At 39.7% G+C, this 16,939-nt stretch overlaps 4 protein-coding genes across 5 annotated transcripts; 3 read left to right on the top strand and 1 right to left on the bottom strand.

Moving 5' to 3' along the window:
- Positions 1-339: 339 nt before the first annotated feature.
- LOC308124219 (retinol dehydrogenase 8) lies at positions 340-4,049 on the bottom strand. The gene is made up of 7 exons (XM_080487121.1): positions 3,943-4,049; positions 2,892-3,029; positions 2,621-2,782; positions 2,345-2,524; positions 2,169-2,262; positions 1,823-2,006; positions 340-1,707 (listed from the first exon to the last, which is right to left on the bottom strand). The coding sequence occupies exons 2-7, from the start codon at positions 2,986-2,988 to the stop codon at positions 1,498-1,500; spliced, it is 927 nt and encodes a 308-aa protein (XP_080343247.1). The 5' UTR covers positions 2,989-3,029; positions 3,943-4,049; the 3' UTR covers positions 340-1,497.
- A 2,213-nt stretch (positions 4,050-6,262) lies between these two features.
- On the top strand, positions 6,263-8,079 carry LOC308125002 (heme-binding protein 2-like). Of its 2 annotated transcripts, XM_080488444.1 has the most exons (7): positions 6,263-6,324; positions 6,474-6,533; positions 6,667-6,748; positions 6,828-6,948; positions 7,230-7,369; positions 7,474-7,637; positions 7,804-8,077. In XM_080488444.1, coding segments are annotated over exons 1-7 (654 nt in total). In that variant the 5' UTR covers positions 6,263-6,322; the 3' UTR covers positions 7,889-8,077. The 2 variants fall into 2 exon arrangements, with proteins under 2 accessions (XP_080344570.1, XP_080344571.1); XM_080488445.1 differs by lacking the exon at positions 6,263-6,324 and having other exon boundaries at positions 6,331-6,533; positions 7,804-8,079.
- A 2,133-nt stretch (positions 8,080-10,212) lies between these two features.
- soul5 (heme-binding protein soul5) lies at positions 10,213-12,142 on the top strand. Its single transcript, XM_080487106.1, has 7 exons — positions 10,213-10,318; positions 10,417-10,476; positions 10,568-10,649; positions 10,740-10,860; positions 11,212-11,348; positions 11,432-11,595; positions 11,813-12,142. Coding segments are annotated over exons 1-7 (657 nt in total). The 5' UTR covers positions 10,213-10,316; the 3' UTR covers positions 11,904-12,142.
- Positions 12,143-13,544: 1,402 nt separating this feature from the next.
- On the top strand, positions 13,545-16,852 carry nr5a5 (nuclear receptor subfamily 5, group A, member 5). The gene is made up of 7 exons (XM_080488842.1): positions 13,545-13,767; positions 14,333-14,448; positions 14,583-14,724; positions 14,978-15,735; positions 15,887-16,006; positions 16,115-16,262; positions 16,386-16,852. The coding sequence occupies exons 1-7, from the start codon at positions 13,668-13,670 to the stop codon at positions 16,631-16,633; spliced, it is 1,632 nt and encodes a 543-aa protein (XP_080344968.1). The 5' UTR covers positions 13,545-13,667; the 3' UTR covers positions 16,634-16,852.
- Positions 16,853-16,939: the final 87 nt, after the last annotated feature.

Genomic DNA, 16,939 nt, shown 5'->3' with positions numbered 1-16,939 from the left:
TCAGTATTTATTTGATGATTTAAGACTAAAAGGAGAAGAAAACTATTGAAACCAGTTGTCACTGAAATATGATTCCTTTTTAAAAAGAGATCGATTCTCATTTCTTTTCCTATATTTATCTGATCAGCAGGTTTTAACACTACACCCTTGCACCAAGGATACATTTTCGTCAGATTTACTGTTGATCTCTGAATATATTACACAACAGATTCAGGCAGTTTTCATGCTCAGTCCCTTACAGATTGCAATCAAGTTTCTCCACCTATTGTCTATACGACTTTATCCTCTGAGGGCATGCCCTGCCAGAAAAACATTGAATCACAAATTCGCCTTTTCATTGCGCTTTGTTTTTCCTTTTATTCTTGAGAAGAAATGACAGTAACGATGAATAAGCAGATGGTGAAGAAACAGACACGTACCCGGAGGCGAGAGTGCTGACAACGACACCACCGTGTATGAAGCTGTACCTCTTAGTGAAGTGAACATCAGAGATGCTTTGCTGCAACTGCAAGAACTACCCTGACAATCGTAATGCAAATTCTTTTTCCAAGATGGTATTCCTTGGAGCACCCACAACATTGGAAACCCCCCTGCATCATCAGCGGAGATCTCAGACTCGCAGGTGTTTCACCTCTTAACCCGTACTCCTCGCCTGAGTAAGGTAGCGGAAACTATAACCAACCCTCACTTGCAGAAAGGTTCCAACTGTGGGGCCACATCAGCCAAAGCCATCTTGAGCTGGTCTCGGCTGAAGGGATTACTGTATGTCCTAGCTGGCTTTCTGCAGTTTGACTCAAGTCAAACTCAAGTCTGCAATGCGGAGACCAGTAATGAGCTCTGAAATGCTGCTTCCATTTTCTGTTCATGAAATTCATCAGATCACATTGCCAAGGCTGTTTCCGAAGTTTTCTTTTGTTCTCTACAGGAAAGTCTGTCTGGACCTGGTAGTTGAGGGTGTTTTTCAGATAATGCAGGGACATACCCGGGAGGAGGGTGTTACAAGCTCTCTTTATCTATCAGGCTGGAAATATCTGGGTGTCTATAAAGGACAAGAAGATTCCTTGAGAAGCACTGCAATGACGACAAAAGTCAACAGTAAAGATAAAGAATAAATAGTTACTTTTTATTTTCTTTAAATACAGATATTTTCTGTGATGAATTATATTGCTTGATTATGTTTGTCAGTGTAACTGACAAAAAATATTAAATATTTTCAACACAAATTAAGTAGTTTGATCTTAAATTTACCTTGATTTATTTCCTCTTGCTCATCTTTAAATGAACTAAAACTCAAATTTGTCTTTCAGTCAATAAATTATTCTTATAAGAATGCCATCAAATCTACACAAATTATTACAATATTGTCAGTAAATAATAATTACTCCACAATTACTAATGTACAGCTAAAATGGCAAATGTCTGGTACGTCGCAGCTTTGAGGAAAACGTTGGTCACCTTACAGTTAAATGTTACGTCCAGCGGCCAACAGCCAGGTCATCATTTCCTTCCTGCCCTCCTCTGCAGCAGACGCAGAACCCCAAGCGAAGCATTGAACACACTGTTGTGCTTAAAGATCATCTTATAGAAAGTTTCCAGAGGCAGGCGGCCAGTGGGGTCTGCATGCTTCAGGGCCGTCATCGGCACATACAGGCGGTTGGTCTGGTGGCGCAGAGGAGGATCTTTGGCCATGATCACATTGACTGTTTGCTGAATCGTTAAAAATAAAAATAAAAACTAGGTTAACACTGCATTCGATTTACATGTTATACATTTTTAACGAAAATCAACAAGTGGGAGAAATTCGAGCACTATCTTAACTTGCCTCAGCCACTTCCTCTGGTGTCTGGCCTAAGGAGCTGAAGACTTTTTTGGAGTATGGCAGGTAGAGTTCGCGGAAGATCTTGGCAGTCTCTTCATCTGTCCCCGATAAATCCATCGTCTCAGCAAGTTCATAAACCTTCTTTTCAAACTCTGTCACCACTGGACCGGGTTCGACAAGAGTTGTCCTTGTTACAGAGACAGAAAATTGCATCAAGGACACGTGCTCAGCTGCAGTCACTGGGGTAAAAATCTGTCGCTGGTGTGGGCTCACTGACAACTCAACTCTTAATTGTGTGTTGTGTGTGTGCATTGTTAAAGCTCAAGTATTTTTCAAGATGTATAATCACTTGATGTTGAACTTCATTGCTTGTACGGCCAGACTCTCGCAAAATCCTTCCACAGCAAATTTGGAGGCAGCGTACACATCATTGAACAGAAGTCCTGCGTGTAAATATTTGGAACATTTAAATTTTCCTTCAACGTATGTAGTCTTGTGAAGTTTAGCATCGACAAAGATACGCACCCTGTATTCCCATAACGCTGCTCATCACCACTATATGGCCACTCTGCCGCTGCTTCATGTCAGGCAGCACCTCTTTCACCAGCCGCACCAGGCCAAAGAAGTTTGTATCAAAGAGCTCCTTTATAGCAGCCATACTTTGGCACTCCAGTGGGCCGATCATGCCAACACCAGCATTGTTCACTGTAACAACAGAACATCCTGTAATTATATTGTATATTTATCGATCAATTCGGGAATTTACTTGGGACATGTCCCTGAGAATGAAACGACGCAGACCAAGAACATCCACTCGTCTGTCTGGCAGACTGCGGACACAATCCTTGATGGAGGCTTCAGAACAGACATCCAACTCTTTAATTTCCAGGGTTTTGTTCAACATTTCTCCTGCTGCTTCCTCCAAGGGTCCCCGTTTTCTCACATCTCTCATAGTGGCAACCACTGAAACAGATCAACGAAGACACCGGCTGTTAGTAAATCCATCATTTCTATCATTGACTATGTTGCTTTTGAATTCTAGAGGAGTTTAAAGAAATAGAAGAAAAAAAACCTTTAAACCGTTGAAGCTTGTCCTTAGCGAGCCGTGCAGCCACAGCCAAGCCAATGCCAGAGGAGCACCCGGTCACCAACACCCGCTTGGTCCCCATACTCTCTGACCTTTGGCCTCAAGGGTCCCAACTGCCTAAAACTACTTTGAACAGCAAAAAACTAATTAAGTGAGCATTCCCCTTGAGATTATGTTGTCATCTTGATAAAAAATAAGGCTGATTTGTTATTATGATATGTAATAAAGTCACTCTGTGGTGACATTGTACCAACTGATTATTTGGCCTGTGATGTATTAAAGAGGCCACAGTGAGGTTGGTATTTGTTGAAAGATTATATTGGCTCTAATCTGGTTTAGAGCTGGAGGGCTTATCAGCATACAAAAGACACTTTATTCAATCTCCAAGTGTATCTGCAGAGCCAAAGAGAGAATAAAGTGTTTCATCTAATAAGAAGGACTTACTCTATTATAATACATGATCAAAAAATCTAATCAAACACAATTCAGAGTTGGTTGTAAATGAATGCTCATTTGGTGGAGAGAATCAAGAGTTTATTTATGAGCACGAGTGGTTATCAGTTTAGCACATAGTGGCACATAAAAAGGTTTGTCAAAACTCTCAAAATTTTCTTCCAGCATTTCTAAACAAGAACTGTGCAAATAGTAAGAGTACTTCAATCAAATCAAAAGTTATATCTAATCTATCAAAAGATCGTGAGCAATCTATCCAAAAATGCAAAGTGATATACTTTAATTTAAAATCAATATAAAGTATTGCATCATTAAACGAAAACAAGTAGATCTATTTCACAACTTGAGTTGCTTGGGAGATTAAAATATTTAATAATTCTATTTTATAACTTTGTATAAATTACGATTGCAAGTAATATTAAGTGACGCAGATGGGCTGTAAATAGAATGAAAATGATATATAAATTATATATATATATTCAGATCAATACTAAACATTCCAGTGGCACTGGACCAGACAGTGTAAATCCCACCCAGACCGCAGAGACATGGAGTTTGGTAGGTGCAGTTGAGATAGACCGACCTGTGAAGCGAGCTGAGCGGTCCTCCTAGAGGCGGAAAGGGGGGAAATGATTAAACACCAGCTGATCGATAATAAATGCTTGCTGTTGTCTCCAGGGAACAGAAACCGATCGGGACATGTGGCACATAAACCGAGAGATTACCTAAATGGGTCACGGTCTCATAGTGTGTGGGAGTTGTAGTTCTTTACTCTAGTATTGTTGTTTTTCTTGTTGTTCTCATTTGTTTTTGGTGAAATTTTAAATTTGCCCCTCACCTCATAAGGGCTTTTTAAAATATATGTATTTACTATTTTTCTATTCTAAATGAAATTAGCAAACTTCGATCTGTGCGTCTTTTGCCGACCAGAGGAAAATACTCCACAACCAAAGAGGTGTTGCAATTCTTCCTTATGACCACCAGAGGGCACACTGAAGGTCATTTTTCTAAAAGGCTTTATGTGGCTTAAAGAGCCTCCTAGATCAATTACTACAATTACTACTGAAAATTACTACAGTGTCGACATAAAGGCAATTTTAATCATTCCTTCTAGTGCAAAATACAATGAAATGTCCAAAAAAAACCCTCTACAGCTATTACATTATGCATGTTTTTACACACTCACCCTGACAACATGGCTTTGAGACTACTACTAGTAAACTATCTTTCCTGGCAGCATCACTGATATCTCAGCTCGAGTCTAAAATGATTGTTAAAAAAAAATCAAAAAATCTAGGTTATCTTTGAAATTATTAGAATTTACTTGGTTTGACGGGCCAGATTGAAACTTCTTGCTGTCCGGTTTTGACCCATGCGTTTTATGTTGACACCCCTGTTCCCCCACACTCATTTCAAAGATTTTGTAACAACTAAAGATTTTAAAACATTTAGATATATACTATAAATCTAATCTGGCACCGTTTGCCATAACAATATGATCATATGTGACAGAATTGTCATTATTCAATATGAAGAGTTCAATAATCTGTCAGCATGAGAAAGAGAGCAGAGCATGTCGTAACAGTGGGGGAGTCAGACTGAAGCCTGAGGTAAGATTTTATCTCAGTCTTTGTCTGTGCTGACAAAAGAATAATCTTTTAACCCTAAGCTGCTGTTGTGCTCCGGTGACATTACCTCCTTCCCAGTGTTCATTTACAAAGCAACGTAAAGTATATTTGATTCACCTGCTCATAGAAGCCAATTTGAATACATCTTTATTGCATTTTTCAAAAGGGCTTAGATGTTCCTATATACAGCTAAATAAAACATTTTTAAAGGTGTGCCTGAAAACTAAAAGCTAATGGCCATCAACTACTACAAATTTAATAACTAATGATTAGAACAAAGCGAGAACCACACTTTGTCTTTTACATGCTAACGTGTTAATAGTTCCAAATTCTTGCTTTCATGACATTCAAACCTTCGGCAGTTTCCATCCACTTGACTGCAGTTCTGGAGAGGTCTAACAGACCCAATGTAGACAAACAATCATTTCTGACTTGCAAAGTCATGTGTTGCACTTCTGAACCCAATTTGGACACAAATTCTAAAAATCTAGCTGGAAGTTAATGCATGTTCACGTGAAAAATAGAATCAATGGATTTGATAGTTTTCTTTGATTTATGGTATGGTGGTATTGGTGATTGTTTTGAATTGCAGCACTGCCTTGAGAAAATATTTGCTTGAATGTTGGTTTGATCTGATCAATCTGGAGGAGGGAAGGATTAGACAACTTCTTGTACATCTTTGTTTCAGGTTTCTGAAAGTGTTAAAAGAAAATACCAATTAAGACAACTTTATTTATTTATTGATATATCTATTTATTGGGGGATTTCTTTTATCTTTTTTTAACAACAACCAGTCTTCATCACTTCAACAATGCATTTAGGTGAGTGAACATAATTTAGAATAATTACAGTGGTTTTTGTGTGTGTTTGGCACCCAAAGTTCTTTTCTATTACATCCATTGGTGTGACTGAGTCTTTTGTCTTGCACGTGAAAGACTTTGTTGGAACGGGAACAAACTGAAAAGAGTTTGTGCTTTCAGACTACAAAGCAGGTATCAGGTGGTTTATGCCCAAATAAAGGTGGGAGGCAGGTAATTCTCCTGAGACATGAACGCTAACACACTAAGTCCATCAGATGGGAGCATTTTTGTTGTACATGGGTAATATTGCATGAGAATATAGTGTTTCAAAAACGTGACTTACCCTTACCTCACATGTTTCACAACAGTACTTGAAAGGTACACAATCATCTGAGCTCTGCTTTGGGTTCCTATTGGTGGGGATGCCTTCGTTGTTTGTGTGGTGGCTTCAGGGAGTGGCCAGCCTTCCATAACAAGACATGATATAAATCTCGCTTTGGTCCAACTTACAGATTCATTAAGAGCAACATCCACAATGTAGGTACATTTTGACTTTCCAAATATTACAGTTGAAATTTGTTGGTTTATGAAATAGTCTCAAATGTAGTAGGCAATTTCATATTATTAGAAAATATGTTAGGACGGATAATAAAATGTGTGTCCTATTGTATGTGTGCGTGTCCCAGGGTTTTTCTTATGGTTCTTGTGGGATCCCTGCTGATGGGAACAGCTGAGGCCAGAGTTGGGTAAGAAACTTGAACATGAACAGAATCTTCCAAAACTTACACTGATTTAGTCTCTGCTACAGATATCACTATGTTTGCACCCCATGCCTTTTTGTGTATATACAGTAATGTCATTTCTTCTCTCATGTCACAGAAATGCCTCTGAGATAGACTTTTGTTATGAGGCAGAACAATGCCTGATGTTTGATGTGATTTGTGAGAGTGATGACTATCAGGTGAGAGGTTTTGTTTTACCCACATGTGGTCAATAAAACTCCAAAATTCTCTACTAATGTGTTATTTCCTGTCTCTCAGGTGCGCCACTATGACTCGGTGAAATGGGTTTCAACTGATGAGAGCAGCTTTTTCATGGAAATGGCAGCAATGAGAGCCTTCAGAAGACTGTTTGGTTACATCGCCGGTGGAAACAAGAGCGGTGAGCATGTGTAACCACTATTGATCTATTGATGCAGATATGATTGAAAGAAAGCTATTTTTGAAAGAACTGTGAGTATTAGAATATACAGGCGGGGTACATAGAAGGAAGAAGCATGTAAAAAAACATGCAGGATTGAAAATATAAAAGCAGTAAAGATCATAATCACTGTAGTCATGATCAGAGAGTGTAGAAACAGATTTGACATATTTCATTCATGTGCAGTCCATGTTTGCTGTGAATTTTCTCTCAGTGACATTTGACCATATCCTTACCCCCAGGGAAGAAAATTCAAATGACTGCTCCTGTTGTTATGAAAATGGTGACAAAGAAGGGGTTCTTTGTATCGAACAAATACACAATGAGTTTCTTGCTCCCGGCTGAACATCAGAAGAATCCTCCTCAACCCACAGATGACAAAGTAAAGCCAGCAGCCTAAAGAATATATCCACTATTTGTTGGCACGATTATCAAATTGATTTATTCTTTTGAGGGGAGCTGAACAACTGCACTGCTGTTTTGCAGGTGTACATCCATGAAACTCCAGACATGAATGTGTATGTCAGGGGCTATGGAGGGTGGATGACAGCCTTTGAAGAGGAAAAACAAACCAAAGCTCTGTGTGGCACTCTGGACTCAGTCCGTGCCAAATATGAGAAAGAGAGCCACTTTGCTGTTGGATACAACAGGTAAAGTAGACACCTTGATTTAAAGAAAAGTCCTACAGAAGATCTTCATGAAAACGTGAATGATGACTCTCTCTCTCTCTCTCTCTCTCTCTCTCTCTCTCTCTCTCTCTCTCTCTCTCTCTCTCTCTCTCTCTCTCTCTCTCTCTCTCTCTCTCTCTCTCCTCAGTCCCATGATACTGTTCAAGCGACACAATGAGGTGTGGTTTGCTGTTGAGGGTGAGCCAGTGTGTCCACCTAATTGGGAATCCTAGTGACCTGCTCTCCCTTGAAAGAAGCGTTCCCGTCCAATGACGGCTTGAGTAGACAGTATATCTGGAGAAATGTTGTAGCTAAACAAAGCTTTCATAATGACTGTTGGTGAAACGTCACCTTGGGAGGATAGACTCATTTGTCTACAGTTGTTGTTTTTTTTTTTATTCAATAAATTGTTTGGGCATCATTGATTTGATTATGAATAATTAATACAATCCATTTTCACTTCTCTTTACTCAGTGCCACCAGATGGCACTATAGTCAATAAGACTAATGTTTCCAGGATTTGTCATCATGCCCTGGATTTCAAGCTTTTCTTCTGAGAGATATTTTGGTTTTCATAAAGACTAAGCCCAGGAAAAAGAGAAGCTGGTCAGATATTTGAAGCTGATCATGCAGGAAATTAAATGAAATACATCCATCGATTCCACCGCTTTATCCAACTTAGGGTTGCGAGGCTGCTGGAGCCTCAAGTCACGTGTCACAGGGCAAACACAAAGAAACATACATTCATTTTAACATATGGGGGCAATTTAGGATCACCAGTGACTGGACTATTCAGAGAAAGTGAGAACATGCAAACTCCACTCAGGAAGGCCCTCAAGCCCAACCTGGACTCAAACCAGCGACATTTCCGAGCATAAATCTAATATTGCATCCCTGTCACAGCATTGGTCACAGCAAACCTCTGACACTAAGTTAGATAAAGAAGAGCGAGGGACGTTGATAATGATAAAAATAGATGGGGTTGAAATCAAATAGTCAAAATCACATTTCTGGTGGTAATTACAAATGACCCAATCATCTCAAAGTGTTATGTTATATAATATAATAAATAACTGTGTGGGGGGGGGGGGGGGGGGGATCTCTCGAAACATCGCATTAATAAACTAGTAAAAGAAGAACTAGTATTTTACTTACAGGATTGCGGTGAGAGCTGGTATTTCTGTAGTCACTAAACACCCTTCAAAGTCAAGCCTTAAAAATCATTCTTTAAATTACTTATTTTTACGGAAATATTTTTTTAAATGTTGTAGACTCTAAGCTCAACTAAGAATCGGAGGTGGGAAAAGGAGAGCAAGTATTTCATCAAGGGGATCAATGAAAGTGTGTAAATATAATGTAAGTTTAAATCACAGAGAACTGGTACAATCCAGAAAAGTTTTGTATTTCAGTGAAAAATAATAGTAGATTTGATGATGGAGAAAAAGTGTTAAATTGTAATGCTATTTAAAAAGATATATGACATTTTCTTGGTGGTTACACGAGGGGTGTGAAGCATATTTGAGTTCAGAGGCCACATGGAGCCCAATTTCATCTTTAGCAGGCCGGACCGGTGAAATAGTACCATAATGACCTTTAAATGTAAAAAAAAAAATTCTGTTGTGGTGCAAAGTATATATAATGAATATGTCTCTATTTTCTCAAAACCAAACAATTACTATCGAAAATGGCTACAATCTTAACATGAGGCCAATTTAAATGAAACCTTCTGGTGCGAAATACAGTGAAATGTCCAAATCAAACTTCTCCTATAGGTGTTGTATTATACATGTTTTTACACACTTTGAGGATAATGCTAGTTTGATAGCTTTCATGGCAGCATCATTGATATCTCAGCCTGGGTCTCAGTGTCGTGTCCACTTTTCTTTGAAAGTTTACCATTTGTGTGGTGGTTTGGCAGACCGGATTAGAACCTCTTGCAGGCCAGTTTTGGCCCACAGGCCTTATGTTTGATAGTCCTGTTCTAATCATTCCAAAGTGAGTATTTTCACTCCATCAGTGCATCTAAAATACGTTTCATAGTAATATGTACAATTAAAAGAGGATTAAGACCTCATCTGAAAAATAACTATATTTACAAATATTTGTAAATACAGGGTTGATGTATGTTTCAGTCTTTATGTTGTATATTACTGACAGCAATGGAACTTATTTGTGGCAATTGTAGTAATGAGAATGGGTGGGAGTTATTTCTTCTTCTTCTTCTTCTTGTTATTCTTATTATTATTCTTATTATTCTTATTCTTATTCTTATTCTTATTCTTATTCTTATTCTTATTCTTATTCTTATTCTTATTCTTATTCTTATTCTTATTCTTATTCTTATTCTTATTATTATTATTATTATTGTTGTTGTTGTTGTTGTTGTTGATGAGATATATATATATATATATACACACATTACATTGACTAAAGAGACATCTAACTTCACCATGTTAACATTATAAAAGACATTTTGGTTACAAAACTTTCTTGCTGGTTTTGTTTTTGGTCCAAGTTGGCCCAAACACACCCCAATCTGGTTTCTATTATGAGTTGAGGGAGTGGCCTTCTTGACTTTCATAACCACACATGGGATAAATAGTTCCTCTGGTTCAGACTGCAAAGATACCATTTCTGGATGCTGAGAACCCAACAGCCAGGATGTAAGTACAAATTTACTTTGCAGATTTAAATGTCTTATTGTGTGAACATAAATATTTCTGCAGTTGCTTGTAAGTGGAAAAAACTCTCTGTGTCCCAGGGTTTTTCTTCCAGGCCTTGTTGGCTTTCTGTTTGTGCTCACAGCAGAAGCCAGGATTGGGTAAGAAATCTAAACCTGAACAGAAGTTTCACTTAGTGCTTGCAAAAGGTAGTTGTTAACGTAAAGGAACATTTCATCTGTAATTTCACAGAAACTCTTCAGAGTCACCGTTCTGCACTGAGACAAAGGAGTGTTTGCTGTTTGATTTGATTTGTGAGACTAGTGACTACGAGGTAAGAGGGACAAATACAACAGATTCACAAGGTGAACACAATGACGTCACAAGGAAAAATGGAATCCACATGTTTGTGCCTGTCTCTCAGGTGCGCCACTACGACTCAGTGAAATGGGTTTCAACTGATGAGGAATCTTACTTCATGGAAGTGGCAACAACAAGAGCCTTCAAACGTCTTTTCAAGTATATCACTGGGGAGAACGAGGACGGTGCGTGTGTGCGTGTGTGTGTGTGCATGTGTGCGTGTGTGTGTGCTCATGTATCCAGTCATTTAATGCCTAACATTTTGTGTATACAATGAAAATTGATGTGATAAATGTGATATGTATTGACAAACACGCTGCATCACAGACAAATTGGTAACATTTGTTCCCACAACAACAACAACAAAAGGTTTTACCAGGTTAATGGCCATGAGAAGTCATTTTGAGGTTTCATTACATTTCTAGAAGCAAAAACATCTATTTTCTCATCATATTTTGTTTTTCATTTTCAACTGAAGTGTATATTTCCAGTTTGTAACATTGTTAAGATTTTTGCTGATTCTATTTTTCCCTCAGGATCTAAGATTGACATGACGACCCCTGTCATTACCAAAGTAAAGGAAAAGCGCTTTTGGAGAGCCGGTAATTTCACACTGAGTTTCTTGTTGCCAGCTGAGCATCAGAAGAATCCTCCTCAACCTACCGATCCCAACGTAAGCTTTCTGAAAACAATGTCAGGACTCCATGGAGATCCACTGAGAGCTTTGTCCGATAATACAACTTTGGGAATTTGCAGGTCTACTTCCACGAAACTCCAGACATGAAAGTGTATGTGCGAAGCTATGGAGGGTGGACAACAACTATTTCTGACAGGACAAAGGCTATTACTCTTTCCCAAGGCCTGGACACAGCAGGTGCAAAATTCAACAAACAAGTTCACTACGCTGTTGGATATAACAGGTGAGATTATTACCCTTTGAGGGATAATATTACATAAACATGAATATTTCCTGATGTGTGTGTGTGTGTGTGTGTGTGTGTGTGTATGCGTGCGTGCGTGCGTGCGTGCGTGCGTGCGTGCGTGCGTGCGTGCGTGCGTGCGTGTGTGTGTGTGTGTGTGTGTGTGTGTGTGTGTGTGTGTGTGTGTGTGTGTGTGTGTGTGTGTGTGTGTGTGCAGTCCAATGACATTGTTTAACAGGCACAATGAGGTGTGGTTCGTTGCAGAGGATGACCCAGTTTGTTCCAGAAGCAGTGAGGAGTACGACTAGTCTTCTGTCTCCCGGACACTGAGAGGCCTGCGTGGAGCAAATAGTGTATACAAGAGAATAGTATAATAGCTGCAGAATAGTACTTCAAGTCATGAAAGTTTGAAAATAGCATGACAAGTGAAAGCAGTGGGATTTTCTTTTTTGGGGGGGGGGGTTGAATCCCAGACACTTTGTGAGATGATGGTTTTGTACTGGTTTGGATTTCTTTTATAATCAATAAAGTTACATGTAGCAGTGATTGTTGTGTTTGTTCTTCATCCCCTTTTCCAACCTGCATGTGGCAGCTATCTTCACCACATCTGACACTTAGACTTGAGCTCCATCCATTGCCACTAGATGGCGCTACTAAAATCCACCTCAGCAATGTTCTCTGGATGCCTCAAGTCTGCCCTTTTAACTTGATAATTGCTTTGGATTTCCTCAACATTGTAACTCAGAATGAAGAGGTACCTTGTCAGAGGTCTGAAGATAATGTGCTTGATTAAAAAAAAAAAAAAAAAAAAAAGAGCTTGTAAACCGTTTTCCTTGTGAATGTTATCCATTTACAAGCTAATATGAAAGTGTCATAACCATTCACCCTTGAACCCTTTGGCTTCTGTGTCACAGTGAGCTTCAGCAAAGCAGGTTGGAAGCACCTTATCACCTCAAACACTAGCTGGAAATGTGTGATGATATAACTATAGTCTGGGGCTTCTGATTGGAGAGCCCTGTGCTAAACTGAATGAATCAGATTTGAAAGGAGATAAATTATGTGAACTTCAGTTTTCCGCTTTGGACTTCATAAAATGAAGTGTCGTTTTTAAATCACTGTCCTGTATTATACTGTTGCACTGCTTTTGTTGGCTATGACAGTGAAACATTACTCGGCGTCATTTAATGTAGAATACTTTGATCAGTTGATAAAATGCATTAAGTTAATACAGAAAATAAACTAATTCCTCAAATATTGTTTTGTATAAGACCACTCTTCAAAAAGATGTGTGACATCAAAATTGTGGTGGGAAACATTTCTTTTAAAAAAGATTTCCAATTTTCACAATTAATTGGTTTGTTTTGTGAATTTTAAGATTGATAACTATTCAGGTAGACACTTTTTTCTTACTTTCTGCATTTGGAATGTTTGAAGCCTTTTATCGATTTATCATTGACAAAACATTGTTCATTGTTACCATGGTGCAAACATATCACATATGAGATTTTGATTCTGATAATACTTATATAATCCTGGTTTATTGGGACATGGGCGAAGGTGAATATCTGTACTCTTAATTGGTTTTTACACCTGGGTTGTTGATTTGCATAACAGAAGATACTATTCACTACTGCATTTGTAACAAGGTTTTTATACATAGCAATAATACAGGAATTGGCTTATTAAATCTGAGTGTCTATATATTTAGACAGTAATTATGTTAACTACCCAGAGGTTTCTTATCTTATCAGCTGAGCTCAAATATGTGAGGCTGAAGTGATTTCACGACAAAAAAGATTCCAGCAGGTGGCTATCTCACTATCTCCCATTGAGAGGCTGGCTGGATGGTTTGCTTGCTGACCGACTGACTGGGTAGGAGTGCCAGTCAGGAGAGGTTTTATGACACTCTCCACATATCAAAGTCCACTTGTGGGCCTCAAACAACCATCAGTTCACTGGAGCTGTTCGGCCTGCCTGTCTGTCTGTCTGCCGGTCTCTATCTGACTCTGCCGCAACATCTGCCTGATGGCCTGATCTCCATGACAATGTAGCTCCATGTCCCAGTGGCCAGAATGGACTTACCTGGTTGTCACCCACAGCAGCCCCAGCCTCATGTCCACCATCCCGGGAACTGTCCAGAGGATCTGTTAACTTTGGAGGGATCAACAACATGTGAGTACCAAAACTTAAGTGCAGCGTTATGACATATTGAAACTGTATAAAGTTGTTTAAGAGTTGTCTTTGTTTTAAAGGTGTAAACAGTGTCTCCAGATGTATATATATCATTTTCCCTGACGATATAGTGATGTGTGATATACAATAACTTTAATTTCAAAGGCCTTATTTTTAAAAGTAGATGTCTGAATGTGGCTGTGAATTCAGGATCATTTCAAAATGATAAGGTGCTATATGGATGATCTGCTTTCTGATCTCCCAACAGCTAAGCATTGAAAATCATTAGAAGATACATTGACATGTTATACCAGCTTCATTGACTTCTTTTCTTCTTTTTTTTTAAGATTTTACAGAATTTTCACTTCTGTCTGACTGTTGGTAATTGTTGTTTTTGTGGTTGACATAAAATATTACATAATGGTACAAACCTGGAGCATGTGACAGTGTTTCATACTGGACATCTGACAGCTTTCAACAGCAGCAAGTAGCCACCACTATTACTAACCTTTAGTTGTTAACATTTGTGGTATTATGTCATGAATGTTTTGGTGGTGTTCCCTAGCTCAGAACCTAAAGACAGAAAAGGACAATAGACCAGGGTCAGAGGAGAACTGCCCTGTCTGTGGAGACAGAGTGTCAGGATACCATTATGGACTGCTAACGTGTGAAAGTTGCAAGGTAAGGGATGGTGTTTGCACACATGTTCCAACAATGTATACTGTACACCTGCAACTGTACTATAATACTTTTACCCAGAACTGCTGTGTCGAATGCAGAAAATAAAGCAACAGCCTATTTCGCTCTCTCTGCAGGGCTTCTTTAAACGCTCAGTGCAGAATAACAAGCGTTACACTTGTGCAGACCAACAGAGCTGCCCTATGAACCTTTCCCAGAGGAAACGTTGTCCTTCCTGTCGCTTTCAGAAGTGTTTGGCGGTGGGCATGAAGAGAGAAGGTAAAAATGCTGCCGCCTCCTTTCAGAAATATGACTAGGTCCTTTTTCTGTTGCAATTTCAAAAGCTTTTTACACCACTGACATGCATGCAGTTTTCTCCCATACAGATTATTTAAAAAGTCATAAGCCTGTGTTGTAATAACCTAGATTACATGTGAGGACTTTGGAATATATAGCAAATAATTATTGTTACGCATGTCCAATATATAAAACTATGGCAATTTCTATTTCTTTTCTTTTTTTTTGTCCTCAGCTGTGAGAGCAGATCGAATGAGAGGTGGCAGGAATAAATTTGGCCCTTTGTACCGGCAGGACAGGCAGATGAAACAGCAGAGGGTGTATAACCAGGAACAAACTGCACCCAACAGGATTAAGACGGAAACTGCACAAACACATTGTCCTCATGCTCCAAATGACTTTCACGGAATAGGCAGCCAAACGAGTATTCCACCATCGTCTGTCGCTTCTCATCATTTCCACATGTATCCCTCTGACGTGGGGCACTCGGGTGAATCTATTCCTCTGGACTGTAGTATGAACACAGATAGAGTGCTCTCCCCTCCACCTTTGCCCTACCCCGCATTGTTCCACTGTACCTTGCCTGGATACTTCCAGGAGAAAGGAGGAATCCATTCTAGCTACAGTTCAGCCCCTGCAAGCTATATTGCTCATTCAGCCCCAAATCATCCATTCACACCAAGAGGCACACCAGCATCATGTCCCTGTTCGACTCCAAGCTCATCCACCCCGTTCTGTCAGACTTCCTCCCAAGTCCCAACAGCCTCTCCATTGGCCACCTATACACCCAACTTCCTGGGCCAACTCCTGGAGGGGGAGCAAGATGAGAGCCAGCTGTGTGCCAAAGTCCTGGCCAGTCTGCAAAGGGAACAGGCCAATCGGGGCAAGCATGACTGTCTCAATACATTCAGCATCATGTGCAAAATGGCTGATCAAACTCTGTTTGGGCTCGTGGAGTGGGCAAGAAATAGCTCACTCTTTAAGGAACTCAAGGTGACTAATCTTGCAGTTATGGGACACAATGTTACATTAATCATTTTTGCTAAGCTATGACATTAACCCTTTGCCAGGTATTGAGTGCTTACTGGGTGTCAACAGTCATAGCCATTTTTTGTATCACATAAACTTTGGATGTATCCCACAGGTGGAGGACCAGATGGTGCTGCTGCAGAGTTGTTGGAGTGAGCTGCTGGTTCTCGATCACCTTTGCCGACAAGTGACATATGGCAAAGAGAGCTGCATATACCTGGTCACGGGGCAACAGGTGCTGACAATACCCTGCATGTTGATGCCATTCAAAAATGTACTTTGTAGTCGTCTTTGTTTGAATTGCACTCATAATGTCACACTACATGCTTGTCTTGTAATGCAGATTGAGGTGTCAACCATCCTTTCCCAAGCAGGGGTCACATTAAGCTGCCTGGTCTCAAGGACCCAGGACTTGGTGTCAAAATTTAAGGCACTCCAGCTGGACAGACAGGAATTTGTGTGTCTCAAATACTTGGTATTGTTTAACCCTGGTGAGCATTTTGTTGTGATAATAGAGCTTTTAAAAAAGACTTACAAGCTCTCTCTTGTACTTTTCTGTTTTGGTTCCATGCATTTGATGTACATGCAGTTACGTCTGTTTTTTTCTGCTCTAGATGTGAAGTCAGTGCAGAGCCGCAGGCAGGTGGAGCAGACTCAGGAGAAGGTCAACAGGGCCCTCATGGAGCATACTCAACAATGTCATTCAGGACAATCAGACAAATTTGGTCAGCTGCTTCTCCGGCTCCCTGAAGTACGCAGCATTAGCTTGCAGGTTGAGGAGTATTTGTACCAGCGACATCTTCTGGGAGATTTGCCCTGCAACTCTTTACTTTCGGAGATGCTGCACACCAAACACAACTAGAAGCAAGAAGTTGCCACATCTTTAACACCCAGTGCCATCATCCGTAGCGGCAGTTTGACGACGTCGATATGTGTACCTTCTTTTTGTCTTTCATTTTACACCGTCCCATATCATTCAGAGGACTGTTGGAAATAGCAATTATTACATTTGCAATGCAGCTAAGGAAGGAAGGTATGTGAATCATGACCATCATTAAAAGGCAATATTTACTAACTGCGTAATGCTGAGTGGCTGAGTTTCTATTACCAGTAGTTGACAAAACCAAACTAAAAATGCATTATTTAGATGGCATTGTCAGGGGATTCA

Source organism: Lipophrys pholis, assembly GCF_963383615.2.
Source record: "Lipophrys pholis genome assembly, chromosome: 19".
Lineage (NCBI taxonomy): Eukaryota > Metazoa > Chordata > Actinopteri > Blenniiformes > Blenniidae > Lipophrys > Lipophrys pholis.
The sequence above is the reverse complement of the archived record's forward strand: the minus strand, read 5'-3'. Positions and strand labels throughout refer to the sequence as shown.

Excerpts from the sequence above, each read along its gene's own strand:
- LOC308125002 (XM_080488445.1), top strand. The coding sequence starts at position 6,421 with ATGTTAGGACGGATAATAAAATGTGTGTCCTATTGTATGTGTGCGTGT. Across the intron at positions 7,370-7,473 it reads CTCAACCCACAGATGACAAA|GTGTACATCCATGAAACTCC; the intron begins GTAAAGCCAGCA and ends GCTGTTTTGCAG. Across the intron at positions 7,638-7,803 it reads TTTGCTGTTGGATACAACAG|TCCCATGATACTGTTCAAGC; the intron begins GTAAAGTAGACA and ends CTCTCTCCTCAG.
- nr5a5 (XM_080488842.1), top strand. The coding sequence starts at position 13,668 with ATGGACTTACCTGGTTGTCACCCACAGCAGCCCCAGCCTCATGTCCAC. Across the intron at positions 14,449-14,582 it reads TAACGTGTGAAAGTTGCAAG|GGCTTCTTTAAACGCTCAGT; the intron begins GTAAGGGATGGT and ends CTCTCTCTGCAG. Across the intron at positions 16,263-16,385 it reads CTTGGTATTGTTTAACCCTG|ATGTGAAGTCAGTGCAGAGC; the intron begins GTGAGCATTTTG and ends TTTCTGCTCTAG.
- soul5 (XM_080487106.1), top strand. Across the intron at positions 10,650-10,739 it reads GTGAGACTAGTGACTACGAG|GTGCGCCACTACGACTCAGT; the intron begins GTAAGAGGGACA and ends CCTGTCTCTCAG. Across the intron at positions 11,349-11,431 it reads CTCAACCTACCGATCCCAAC|GTCTACTTCCACGAAACTCC; the intron begins GTAAGCTTTCTG and ends GGGAATTTGCAG.
- LOC308124219 (XM_080487121.1), bottom strand. The coding sequence starts at position 2,988 with ATGGGGACCAAGCGGGTGTTGGTGACCGGGTGCTCCTCTGGCATTGGC. Across the intron at positions 2,525-2,620 it reads CAGACGAGTGGATGTTCTTG|TGAACAATGCTGGTGTTGGC; the intron begins GTCTGCGTCGTT and ends CTGTTGTTACAG. Across the intron at positions 2,263-2,344 it reads CAGCGTTATGGGAATACAGG|GACTTCTGTTCAATGATGTG; the intron begins GTGCGTATCTTT and ends ATTTACACGCAG.